General features: G+C 42.6%; 1 protein-coding gene across 1 annotated transcript in view; it reads right to left on the minus strand.

The window, feature by feature from the left end:
* KALRN (kalirin, RhoGEF kinase) overlaps nucleotides 1-13528 on the minus strand; it is a 359509-nt gene that overhangs the window by 139525 nt on the left and 206456 nt on the right. Inside the window, exons 26-33 of the mRNA XM_009887315.1 lie at nucleotides 12787-12856; nucleotides 10995-11084; nucleotides 6168-6260; nucleotides 5368-5479; nucleotides 3428-3618; nucleotides 2920-3021; nucleotides 2078-2220; nucleotides 667-769 (exon numbers count right to left, since the gene is read on the minus strand). Coding sequence (XP_009885617.1) covers nucleotides 667-769; nucleotides 2078-2220; nucleotides 2920-3021; nucleotides 3428-3618; nucleotides 5368-5479; nucleotides 6168-6260; nucleotides 10995-11084; nucleotides 12787-12856 — 904 coding nt within the window. The remainder of the gene's footprint in view (nucleotides 1-666; nucleotides 770-2077; nucleotides 2221-2919; nucleotides 3022-3427; nucleotides 3619-5367; nucleotides 5480-6167; nucleotides 6261-10994; nucleotides 11085-12786; nucleotides 12857-13528) is intronic.

The following is a 13528-nucleotide window of genomic DNA, read 5'->3' on the forward strand; positions in this document are numbered from 1 at the left end:
GAGGTATCAGGGTGACAAATTCGAGTCAGCCATCCTAGTAGAGCTGTGAATCTGGACTCAGATCGTCTGCTAAGTAAAATGATGGGTACATACGTGCCGACAGCGTGCAGCATTCCAACAGAATCTAGCACATCTCAGGGCCATCCATATGCTCCACCATATGTCCGCGAGGAAAAGGGTCCAGAATTACAGTCTCTGGAAAGGGTAGGTCTCCCAGGCTCTCAAGATACCAGCCAGGATCCCAATTTTGCTGTATTAATTGGTGTGTATTCCTGTATTCCCTCCAACAAATTACTGATTTTAGCTCAGAGGGCAAATATGGAACATAACCAACTGTTTGCGAATTCAGAAGCTGGCTCCCACAGGGCAAGTTCTACTAGGGAAGAAAAGGTTGCTCTGGGCTGTGCTTCTTCAGAGCCAATTCAACCTCTGTGTATTAACCACAAAGAAGCTGCAGCAACAGAGATGTTACCATGCAAAACAGCAGTACTGACAAGCACCCAGAAACAGACTGGATTTTAATAACCTAGCATGGGGGAATACGAGTTTTGACTCACTCAGTTAGAGGACAGGTTGCTTTATTTTTGCCTTCCATTCTGCTCTTACTTCACTTACATTTTGCTGGGGGTGATTAGCTGCAGTGCATTTTCACATTTTCAGTCCTACCTTATCGCTGTCCACTGTGTTCTGTGATGTTCTGGATGCAATGGAAATGGTGTCAGGTTGACTGCTGCCATCTCCTTGGCTGTCTGCATCATCTACTCCATCTCTGCAAAAGACATAATAGGAAACAATGATGCTTACTTAACACACCACCTTGGAATGTGCACAACTTTATAGGTGGATTTGAGAAGTGCCGAGTCAGCGTGCCAGAGCTGGCTTTGTGCTAAAATTACCTCACTGATGCAGCCCATGTTGCACCCTCAGCCATAGGGTTGGGATTAGCACATAATCACAACGTTTGTTGCTGGAAACAGGATGGCCGTTGCCTGCATACTTACAGCAGAGAAGACTCTGGTGTTCAGAAATAGCTCTGTAATGAGGGTGTCAGGCAGAAATTTTCCTACAATTAGATTTCTGCCTTAACCAAAACCATTCAGCCCAGGCCACACGTGACACTGAGGGAAGGGGTATTTCTCTTGTCTCACAAGAACCACATCTTCAGGAATTAAATATTAAGGCATAAAAATTATATCCAAACATTAAGAAAGACAGTGTAGAGCTCTACAATATACATCTATACATCTATACTTGCTGTATAGATGAGTTCTCCTACATCTCTACTGGTCTTTCAAAATAAAAATTTAAATAATATAAAATACATATTGAAGGACAAAGAAAAAAAAAAAATTAAGACCCCTGTTCTGTACTAGAAAACTCTCGTATTGGTGTATGTCCCAAGGAAGAAATGTCTGTATCTCTGTTTTGCTACAGATCTCCTGGATGACTTTCCTTACTCATGCTTTGGATGCCTCTATAATACAGCCTGAAGTAAGAGGGTGATAAAACTTGATCAGGAAATGGAGATGCTTAAATTACAGGTGGCTTTTGGGAATGCAAGCATGACAACAAAAGAAAAATTCATTTTCTATAATTTCTATTTAATCCAGGAATCAAAGAAGTTGGCAAAAAAATGTGAGATAACTTCACAGGCTGAAATGAGTTTGTATTTGATGATGCAACACAGATTCTCCAGTGTAGTAATATATTATCATGACCAGTTGTGATTTTCATTGTCAAGCAATTCAAAATGCCAAATAGGGAAAAAAAAAAATCTGTCAATACTCAAATGTGAAGGGGTAAATTCTACTTTGGGAAAGAAACATAACCGTGGACTCTGAAGAACTTCTACTGGTTCTCTCCAGTACTTTGGAGTACTAAATTAAGAGACCTTTGTACGTATGTTATAGAGGTGCTTTCTTGCTACTTTTGCCAGGACAACGTATAAAAAACAAAGGTGATGAAAACTGCTTTTGGCTATAGTAAGAAAAAGTAAGTAAAAAGCCCACAGACACTACACTGCTGTTGGTCAAGAAAACGCTAGTGATTTCATGTTGTATGGAATGACTGAGGTTACCTTCTACTGTTGTTTCGCTGCTTTGCTGGTGTCTTGGGGAGCTGAATTGGCTCTTTCAGAGCTCCTTTCAGATGGATAATCCTTTCTTGAATGACTTCCCGGATATTTTTGATCCATTCCTGTTTTGTTTCAATACTGGATGCCTAAATTTCCACAAGGCAGAAAGACAAACACTTTATCATATTCCCAGCATGTCACCTCCTGCTTAGAAGAATCGTGGTTGGTTGATGAAAATGTATAATTAAGTATTTCTCCTCTGTGCTCTATTGTCTTACCAGGAGTACCTGGTAAGCCCAGGAGAACTGAGGTATTTTTACCAGACCTACTTGGCAAGCAACTGTAAAGCAGCTAAGCTCTGGATAAATATATTTAATGCTAGCAATACAGCACGCTCTGCGGAGGAGAAATAGGTTATCAGTGCACAGCTGATATTTCCTCAGACAAAATAACTATAACATGAATTCTTCATTAGAAACTCACTTGACAGAAACGGCTCACAGCTCTGGAGGTTTGAGGAATAGGCTGATTGTCGATAAGCCCAGTGGCAAAGGGCTAAGAGAATTACACCTCCCAGCCAAACGCCCTGAGACCTGTCCTGTGTCAGTGTGCAGCTGCTCAACCCCGGATGCAAAAGGAGATGCAATTTCAGCAAGGCTGCACAACTGCACTGTCTTGACTCATACTGAGGCCTTAGAGCTGAATTGCTCCTGATGCAGCATGACCTCGCTGACACATGGAAGCCATGTGAATACGAGGAGGGAAAAAACTGACCTTTCACTTAGTGCTCCCAAGGCCTCAACTAGCAGCTCTAAAGGCAAAGAGAATAAGCAGAAAAGACTTACTTTCAGCACTGTTTTATTGTCTGAGGATGGCGTTCGTCCAGACCACAAAGCAAATTTACAGGGATCTCCTTCAACATGTTCAGTCACTCCCAGTTCTGAGGTCTAGTGTGGAGGAGAGATGATGAGAGATTTCATATATATGAAGCCTCACGAGTCCAGAAAACTTTACATTTGTAGGGAGAAATGGGGAGGCAGGGGCAGATAAGGGAGTGAGATCTTGTCTCTGCTTTGCTACACACAGCTATCACCAGGGTACGGTGAGGAAGTGAATGGCTTGAGTGATCCTCCTTGCATTTCCCACCCACCCTTCACATCTCACTTTCTTAAACCTCTCCAGACTCACTGCAAGCTTGGCTTCCAGGTGAGCCCCTCAGGGCCCGGAGGTCGACCTTCCAGGTAGCACGAGTATCCCCAACCCAGCATGGGGACGTGAGAGCCATCCCCCAAACTCCACCTCTACCTACAAGGAAGACAACACCCAGAATATTTTCTTTGCAGCCACACCTACCAGTAACTTGTTCTTGTAAACATATTTTGTGTGTCCTGAAGAATCTTTGATCTCTTTGCTAAACACCAAAGAGATTTCAAAGAGAAACAAATGCCTCTCACGGCCTTTCCGAATTAGAGACTTGGGATCCCACACTTGGAAGGAATCCTGAAGAATCAGCTCTCCCTGGACGTCCAGGTTCTCATCAAAGCCTAAAACCACAAAATACATTGGCTTGTATTTGTTCTTGGGACCAGTATGCCCAGAAACACCAGAGAAGTAAGGACTTGAAATAAAACTGTCTTTCTCTTTTTTTTATGCGTATTCTGAAAGGACATTAATGGGCATCCATTGCCCCAGTGAAAAAAATGTTTCTTTTTTTTTTTTCCTGCTGCAATGATATAATTATTTCACCAGAGAGAAATACATCATATGTGCTAAATGAGACTGCTGCTAAAGCGCAGTAGTAATTACTTAAAGATAAATATTATAAAGGTTTCAGTGGTGGCTACTGTACACAGAACTGCAAGGCAAGGAATCTTATGCACATCAACGCAGATTCAGAGAAAAATATTATGTGGTAGCTGGAAGTGCCCCATCATACCATGATGCCTTCAAGCACGCTAACCCAACCTTCAGGGGCCTGTGAGTCCACAGCAGTGCCATGGGGGAGCTACATCTATGACAGCAAATTGGTGTGGTGTCTGAAACAAGCTTTCCAGGAGGAGCTTCTCATCTTCCAGGCTGTATGTCAAAGACTTTCACATAGCCAAGGATCACAGGACTCCCTCCACATAACTGGGAGGCTTGAGGGTAAAGGGAGTCTCTAGTGCAAGGTGGCTTCCAAATTGCTGTCTCAGCAGCTTTTGGCTTACACTTCTGTCCAGAGCTGGGGACTGGTCCTCCACCAGCACAGCCTGCTGTTGCTCATGCCAAATAGCCCTGGGAGAGCAGCAAGCAGCCCTGGTCCCTGCTTCAAATAGTCAGGATGATGTTTTTTTAGAAGACAAGCGTCCAAGTGGTTGTCTACCCTAACAAAGTCATCCCTGATTCTTTATTATTGCGTGTTGCTGGTCATCTCATGGGGACAGATTATTCAGGTGTTATTTTGGGAAACCTTGCTTTTCACCAGACACGACAGTCAAAACCATCTTTATTGTGTTTCTACCTATGCTGGGTCAGTTTGCACCCCTGCAATTTTAATCACTTGGTCTTAATGTGCTGCTTAGCTACTGGCACCGTTTCCTTTTTCTTTTCTTGCCTGTTTTAGTACTCCTCTCGTTTCCTAGTTCTGACTCAAGCCAGGCTAGAAATGATTTTCCCAGGCCAAGAAAATGTTTGAGAGACAATAAAGCATCTCTCTCCAGAATAAAATTTTTAAATTTTACAAATAGTCCACACATCAAAAAGCCAACAAAAGACTTAAATTTGGGGCAAGCAAAATATTTTTTTTCTGTAATTTTGAAATACTTTTTAATAATACTTTTTTGTCTTTTTTTTAATCTTTGGGATAATTATACTAACATTTTGAAACACAAGCTGTTTTGACTCAGAACACCAGAACTTTTCCTTTTGAAATGTTGAGACAGTATTTAGAAATGTTTTCATTCAATAATCGTTACAGCTGCCAGCAGCTAAACTGAGGGTTTTTTTTTTGTTTCATTAGGAATGTTTTAACCAAACATATATATACATTGTGTATGTATATACACACGAACATATATAATACATACACACACACATAAGATATAAATAAATAAAACCCCAAAATTTCCTAGCCAGCTTTATTCTTCCAAGACTTTTGGAGAAATATCAGAAAGGAGTTAGGAATTAACCTGAAAATTATGATAAATCAACAGCATTGCTACAGTCAATCTGTACTAACTTCCTAAACAAGTTACAAGAAGGCTTCATTTATCAGCGGGTCCCTCCCCTGCCCCGGCCACCTGCCCATCTGCTACCTTCCAGCATGCTGACGTGCATTGCGTCGTTGGCCTTCTTTGGGACACTGAGCATCACTTCCAGACCGTCTTTGAGTTCCCCTTTGCCCTCCTCGCAGCAAGTTAGCAGTTCCTAAGAAGCGATGCAGAACACCTATAAACAAACTCTGACCAACACACTGGCTTTATATCCGATCGTGTTATTTGGTACATGCAATTGCTTCACTAACAGTGACAGGAGAAAGCTGAACTGCATCAAAACCCACTGTGGATACTCACAGAGAGTGGGGATCAAATGGGAATGACTACAAAGCAAGACAAAACAAGGTGCTCTTGAGTGGGACTGAACACTCAGAAGATTTCTGGGGACTTATGCTTACATCAGTCAGTCCAACTGTGCCAGCCGGGTTGCCCAAAGTTCATTGCTGCTGTCCTTGAAGCCTTTAATCAAATCATTACATGTCCCAAACTTAGCAAAAAGGAAAGTAAACAGTTCTGTCATCCCTTCAATTTCCCTTTCCCAGTTCTCACTTTTTAGGGTTAAGTCCACTCGGATACAAAAAAACCCCAAACAGTTGAAACTGGTGATCAGTTTTTTACTGTTTGGGTTTTTTTCTTTCTGTGAGTAGTCTCCTTTAAAACACCCAATCTGATTTCCCACTTTGTTGCCGTGCTCAGGCCTGGGAGGTTGGAGTAGCAGCTCAGCAGTAGCTCCTTAGGGGTCATGAACAGGTGATGAAGCAGCTCCCTTAAAAACATGTTAAGTCATCACACCTGTGAACCACTCTGCATGAGCTGATTTGGGCAGCTCACAAAGGTACCTTCAGTAGGAGTTGGTATTTTGTGATCCTCTGGACAGGCTTGATTAAATAAGAAGAGATAGAGTTGGCCAGACCGTGTCTTTGCTGAATTTCCTAGAAGAGATAAAACCAGCAGTCAGTCATGGAAACCATTTACCCCCCTACCAGACAGAACCACCCGTAACTAATTTTAGCTCTGGATCTCTGCATTTCTTTATTTTTTAACTCTCTTTAAGCTCACATGCAAATAACTGTGGTTTCAGAGAGGCTGGCAATAAACTGCCGAGTCTCCCCAAGGCCATTTAAACTGCAGGGGCCCTACGCAAGTCAAGCTAAGGCTATGTTGAGTAAACTACACAGGCTTTGGTTTAAATATGACTTATCTTTCATTTTAACTGGTTTCTCCTAGCTATGAAGGCTGAAGGCAGAGTCTTAACATTCAATTAAAATGGAGTGACATTAAATTAAATTGCATGCGTAGGGTGTAATTTAGCTGTCTAAACATGAGCATCTAGTACCATTTGAGAGCCCTGGGGTAGCTGAAATATCCATGTGGGAGTAACAGAGCTGACACAGTGCTGACAGACCTACACTATTCTGAGGTGGCACCTGGGGGCGAGAAGAGGTACCCTTATAATACCTTTTACAGCACTGAATACTCCTGGTTTGTCACCTGAATCTCAGTCAAAATGTCTGTGCTGACCGCTGATGTGCTCATGAACTTCTGGAGACATTGAAGATAGGTGCCTGGTGAGGTCTGCAAAGGGCCAGCTGCCCTCCTCCAACTGGTGCCAGTGGGAGTTAGGAGCTCCTGAAAATCCTACAGGATGGCACATATTTAGCCATCTAAACAAACTCACGCCATACACAGGCAGATTCTCTGCTGAAATAGAAAAGGTTGGAATTCCTTCTGTCTCTGCCAGGCCCTGGGCATGCCTCCCCTTGCTCCTGGCCGTAAGGAAATCCTCTGTTCCTAAGGGAGCTGATGGGGACGGGGAATGGGACTTATCTCCAGCTACTGGAGGGTAAATTCAGGCTCTAAAGGGAAGAACTTCCAGAAGATGAAGGGGGGAGAGATGCCAAGAACAGAGATTTTCTTGCTGTATACACTCTGATTTTCTGCTGAGTACTAGGAAGGTTACTGTTTTTTTTTTAGTCCAGTGCTTATCTGTATGCTGGGATGCAAAAATAGCCACTTTTCACACAATTTGCCAACAGATTTTTTTTTTTTTGTACTCGGCAAGTTTGTTTTAGAAAAAAAAATATCTCTGGTGCCATCAACAAGACCCAAAAGGGAAGAGGCTCCGTGTGGGGGTTAATGGAGTTTGCATGAAGCTGAGTCATGGCTGGCTCCAAACGGGGACAGTGTCTGCAGAGCACATGGCTGGGACTCAATTAGTAACTGCGGGAGCCAGCAAGACCTCGGTCATGTCTGTGAACTTCCTGGAGCTGGCTCAGTACGCTTGTTTTTGTAGGATCCAAGTAATGAATTTAGCGCTATTCCTTCCTCCCGGCTCTCTGAACAGCAGGACATGCTCCCAGCAAGATGCCTCCCCTTCAGGCATTCCTTGCTTTGCCAGGATGCTCCGTGGTCAGACTGTGCGGAGACAGAGTGGAGTGACAGCTGTCCCTGCTGCACAGGAACCCGCAGCATGGAAGCAATAGCACTGCTACATGGCAATCAGAGAAATACGCTGTTGGAAATGGAGCTTCTCCCTGCAGCTCCTCCCTCTGGTCCCTGAAGTGCTGGAGTAAGATGGCAGCCTGCTGGAGTGTGTCTTGGGTTGGCTTTGTAACAACTGGAGAGGTCTGAACTCACTGCGGGTGGAAACTGGAGGGGTCTGTGCAGTGTAGAGTGCGGTAACGCGATCATTTCTCACACACCTTTAAGTAACATGAAGCAGAGAGATACCTGAGCTAGCTTTGAAGCAGTTGGCAGGTTTCAGAAACAGGCTAGCCACAGGGCTCTGTGCTCTCTGCTTTGCCCTGATTCTTGTTTAAAGCAAGCTTGGTTTGCGTTATAGCGCTCCATGGCTCAGCACTAGAAACAATTTTAGTTATTCCTTGGGAAGAAAAATGTCCCAAGGGCCTGGAAGAAATGAAGGTGTCTGACAGGCACCGAGTGCTGGCAGTTGTGTGTTTCAAACTGGACGAGCTGCACAACAGGATCAACACGTAGTCTTACATGCAATGACAAAATCCCAGAAAAACACCAAAAATATCCCCTGCGTAGGGCAGTACAGGGCCCTCAGAGGCCCTTGGATGGACAAAATGGAGACAGGAATACTTGAATACAATTTCACACTGTAAGAATTGCTGAATTCACCATGTAGCAGTGATAAAGTGCCCAGATTTTGTTTCAAATGTCTAAAGAGATTCACAAACTAAGATAAGCCATCTAACTGTGTACAGTTGTTTAGCAGGAAGACAAACTGCATCCTGAACTGGGTGTACAGATCAATGGCTTGCTGAGTAGACTGACTCAACACTAAAAACCTCATGAAACATTTGGGTTTTGTAATGGATGACACAAATCTTTGGTGAGCAATTTCAGAAAAAATATTACTAAGGAGAAGCTGAGACCTGGCTTGCACCTCTGCCCATTTCCTAAGGGACACTCTAGCTCAGCGGAGAAACTGTCCGAGAACCATCACACATGCAGAAACACAATGCTCTGCAATGCTACCAAACTTGGTAAGCTTTACCATGTTTCACTCTGTAAATTCTGGACATGCAAATTAAAGGTGCCCTACAGCTCCTTGAATATAACAACTGATCTTTTCCAAGATTTAAAGGAAAAAAATATTCAAAATAGCAGAAGCATATAGACAACTGAACAAAACTTTTGTCTTTATCCTGAGGATCAAAGCTCGCTTACATAACAGACACTAAAATCAACTCTATCACCTCAGTAATATGCTGATTTCCACCAGCCGAAGCTCTTGCAATGAGCTCTGAGGCTGCAAATTTTCTGTGGACTCGAGGGATTCAGACAGATTACTGGGGCTATTTGCTTTCATCTCAGCGGTGGCTTTCTATGATGGTTTATGCAATTTAAGGGATTGAACAGTTGTGATCTTCAAGAATGCGTCTTACTTAGGAGTCTTACTCTAGATAACTCGCTCTCGTAATGAAGGTGTTTTGGGAAATTCCAGGTTCTTCCTGGAAGAAAAGAACAGGCCATTTCCTCTGTATTCCTTGGGCCAGACTGTCCTCTGTCCTCCCACTTAACTACTGCCAATCCAAGATCAAGACAAAAAGGATCTACAGGTACTTCACACTACCTTAGTCAGATTGAGTGAATCCTAGAAGATATTTTTTGGGGGGAATAGCCAGTTTTCTATTTTTGCACAAGCATCACTGGGTGGCCCAGCACAATTCCCACTAATGGAAGGAAAACATCTCCCCTTGCAAAACAGCAGATGTTGACACATGAATATTCTCTATTAAGCAACATCAGGCAGGTTTCTAGCCCATACACAGAGCTGGAGTGGAAAAGCTTAGCAGAGAAAACGCTTTTAACCTGTGTGAACAACACTGATAGACACCCAAGGTGGCTCAAACCCTCCACGAATCACCAACCAGTACAAACCATTCAACAGGCTCAAGCGCCACCTCCTGGAAAATCTCTCTCAGTTCAACTCTACTTTTAGACCATTCGGTAACAAGGCCAAAAAAACAAGGCAAAAGAAGGTGTTCATCACTTTTCTTCTGGCTCATGTGAGGTCTTTCAGTGTTTAGTTTAACTGAAATGCTATAACCATTGGCACATACGAAACCCAGAGGAGCTGATTTGTGTCTGGCAGGTTGGATCCTGCTGAGTGGCTACATTTGGAAAAAGATTGTCAGTGCTTTTCAAAAGAGGTCTTAGCACTTTTTGTTAAAAAGGCAACTAATTAAAGCTCTAAGATAAGCAGAAAAGCATGGCAAAATGGATGAGGTTCCAAAAACCAGAGGGAAAGCTTAGTTTAAAAGTACTCAAATACTGAAGATTTTACTCAGCCTACAAAACTGGGTTTGAAGCCTGCAAATGTTTATCACCAGGTGTAGTGCATGTAAGGGAAATAGTCCAATTGCAGTCAATGGAGTCCCTTACTAGCATGATGAAGTGAATGTTTAGAATCATAGAATCATTTTGATTGGAAAAGACCTTTAAGATCACCAAGTCCGACCTTTAACCTAGCACTGCCAAGTTACCACTACACCATGTCTCTCAACACTACATCTTTACGTCTTTTAAATACCTCCAGGGATGGTGATTCAACCACTTCCCTGGGCAGCCTGTTCCAATGTTTGATAACCCTTCCAGTGAAGAATTTTTTCCTAATATCCAATCTAAATCTCCCTTGGCTCAACTTGAGGCCACTTCCTCTTGTCCTATCGCTTGTTACCTGGGAGAAGAGTCCAACCCCCACCTCGCTAAAACCTCTTTTTAGGTAGTTGTAGAGAGAGGCTTAAAAGCGTGGGAGAACAGGAGGGCAGGATCTTGTTTTGGACTTAGGGATTTCACGTCATAAAATATAATGGGATCTGCTTTTTATTTTACCACTAAACCCAGAAGTAGAGAGTACATCCAAACCAGTTCTTTAAAAAAGGACTGGGTCTGAAAAATGCACAAAGGTTCCCATAAGAATGTGTGTCTCCATTAAAAATGACTTGCCACACTGATGAAGATCACACATCACACCACAGTTTTCACACACTATCAGTTTTCACAGCATGTGATAACTGCCGTGGAATGAAAAACCCAAATGCCAAAGCACAAAAAAGAACCCGTTGCTCAGATGTAAAGAGGAGGTGTTCCAGCTGCACTCTGCGTGCTGAAGGAAAATGGCAATGGCTGCTTACATCAAAGAAAGTCCCTGCATGTTCCAGGATGAGCTGGTTGGAGTCAGGCTTGTTTTTGCAGTAGGTGACATACATCTGAAATTTATCTGCCTGTGAAAACAAACATCAAGGGAAAAGCAAGATAAAGCTATTTCTCTGCTCACACAGTCTTTCATTAAGGCTCACCAGGATAAATACAGCTGATAAAACCCCACCTCTCAAAGCAACATAGGAATTGCAAATTAAGAATGGAAGACACATAGATAGTTCATACCTTATCTGAGCAGTTCTGAGGGGAATAAGGTGCACCATGTAACAGCTATGGGAGGCTTTCTCTAACAAGTGTCACAGAGGGATGGGCTAAAACTAATCCAGCTGTAAAATAATTTCTAAGAACTCTAAGGATGTTACACAGATTTTATCCAAAAGCCTGCAGGTCTCAAAACTCAGTCATGAAATGTTGGCTCTTTCACCTACTTGCAGATGAAGCCAGTGTAGAAACTATGCAAAAGACACCTACCTTAAACTGGCTTGAGCCAACATTTTTGACTTGAGACTGGCTCGGATTTGTGACGCCTGGCCCAAACTTGCCTTTCCTACCTTGGTTCAGACTTTAATGGCTCAAACTTTATGTTGTGCTAGAAGTGTTTTGCATTTCATTTCCTAATTTATTTATTTTTAAGAGGAAATTAAAAGCATCTGTGCACTCCTGCCTTCGAGCAGTTTTGTATTACTGAACTCTGGTCTCAGGGAGAGGCAGGCAAATAGTAGAGGAGGCTGGCCGCCTTTTATTACTATTGCATTTTTTTATACCAGGTATCTAAATAACAGGACCCTGCAATTGGGCAGGCAGCTTTGTATGTATGTCTGTAACCATACACACAGCTCTGGACATATACTGTTGCTGAGATGATGTGGTAGTATCTTAAAAGTACCATGAAGATTTTGCAAAGAACGATATGTAAATGCATCCATGTTTCATAAATATGTAACCTCTTCTTTATAAACAATATTTCTGAATCCATTTCATCAATATTTGTGTCATGTTTTTAAATTAAAATCCCATTTGAAATCACCCAAACATGTTCTTTTTTTTTGGTGAGAGAAAATGTTCCATAATGACTTTTAAAATACCAATTCCCAGCTTTGAAATATGAATAAAACCATCAGACAAAACATGAAGATGGCTGGCTTGCGTGATAAATATTTTGAAAAGAGAACAGCTTTCATACAGATAAATTACTGTAGCCAGTTCCTGGAGCCTCCTACGCCCATGAAGACTCTTAGCATCAAGATTTCAAAGTCCTTTTGGAAATTATCCTGGCATTGGGTAATGGAATGAGAAAGCACAGTGACTCAGCAATTTGACACTAATTTCTGAAGGAAAATGTTGATAAAATTATGTTGTTCATGCCTTTGTAGAGGTCTCATGGCACAACTAAAGTTCTCTAAAGAGGGTATATTAAGATTTTTAAATGTCCATTCTCCCAGGGCCCTTCGCAAAGAAATGAATATCACCCCTAAATTTTGACGAAGTCCTGTTAAACAGGAACCAGCAGAGGTAAAAGCTGTGCTGGTCAGTGCAGGACAAGGAAAGGCTCTGGAAAGCCTTCACACCACTGCTCAGGAGAAAAGTTACGGGAAGGAACCTTTCACCCTGGGAGAGGTGAAGGACAAAGCAGTCGTAGTTCCAGATTAGCTTCTAATCTCACTTAGCACTAAGGATGTAACCCTTGCACCAATTCCCAGCTTGTTTCTGTCTGTGCTGGAGGAATTAATTTGAATAAATAATGAAAAGAAGAGGCCTCATTACCCAGGTGACGAAGCAGTGGCCCACATCCTCAGGCAGTTGTTCGTACTTCTCTAGTTCTTTCAGAAAAATGCTGAAAAAAGAAGACACGGATGTAATTAATTGTAGTCAAATACCCAGGAGAAGCAGAATGACCAATGAGTTAATCAGTACTAATGATCAATACTTGTATCTTGATTACAAAGCTAATCAAGTGTCTTGCCAGTGGAAAAAGTGTGTCCTTGCCAAGGTATGCTTTGGTTTTTGAGCACAGTCATGCCTGGCTCAACTAGAAAGGAAAAGGTAGCAATTCCTAGTAGGGGGTCAGTGTATTCAGGACTGAAAAGTGATAGTCAAGAACCAAATTGTGAATCTTCAAAAAGATCTTGTGCAGTGGTTCAGAGGAAGAGCAAAAGGAGAAGCCCAAAGCTGCCAGCTTTCCATCACCAAACTCACCACACTGGGCAAAGGACAACAATTTAAACAAGCTTGATACTTCATAGGCAAGTAGTAAACACGCAAAATACAGATTTTGTAATCAGCTCTCTCCCAATACCTGGTACTATGAGTGACACCTCTGCAGATAGAGGCCTGTACAATGCCTGGGTGGAAAGAGGAATGCGAAACAGAAGTTGCAGAAGGAGAAGCAACTGAATGTGCTGTTTCCCCAGCCCTGAATCAGGCTGGGAGATGCCTTAACATCAACAGCCAAAGGAGAAGATTGTGGAGGATACTGGTGGAGGCAAGGGGGGGGGGAATTTATTTT

This window comes from Charadrius vociferus, unplaced genomic scaffold (assembly GCF_000708025.1).
Source record: "Charadrius vociferus isolate BGI_N301 unplaced genomic scaffold, ASM70802v2 scaffold385, whole genome shotgun sequence".
Taxonomy (NCBI): Eukaryota; Metazoa; Chordata; class Aves; order Charadriiformes; family Charadriidae; genus Charadrius; species Charadrius vociferus.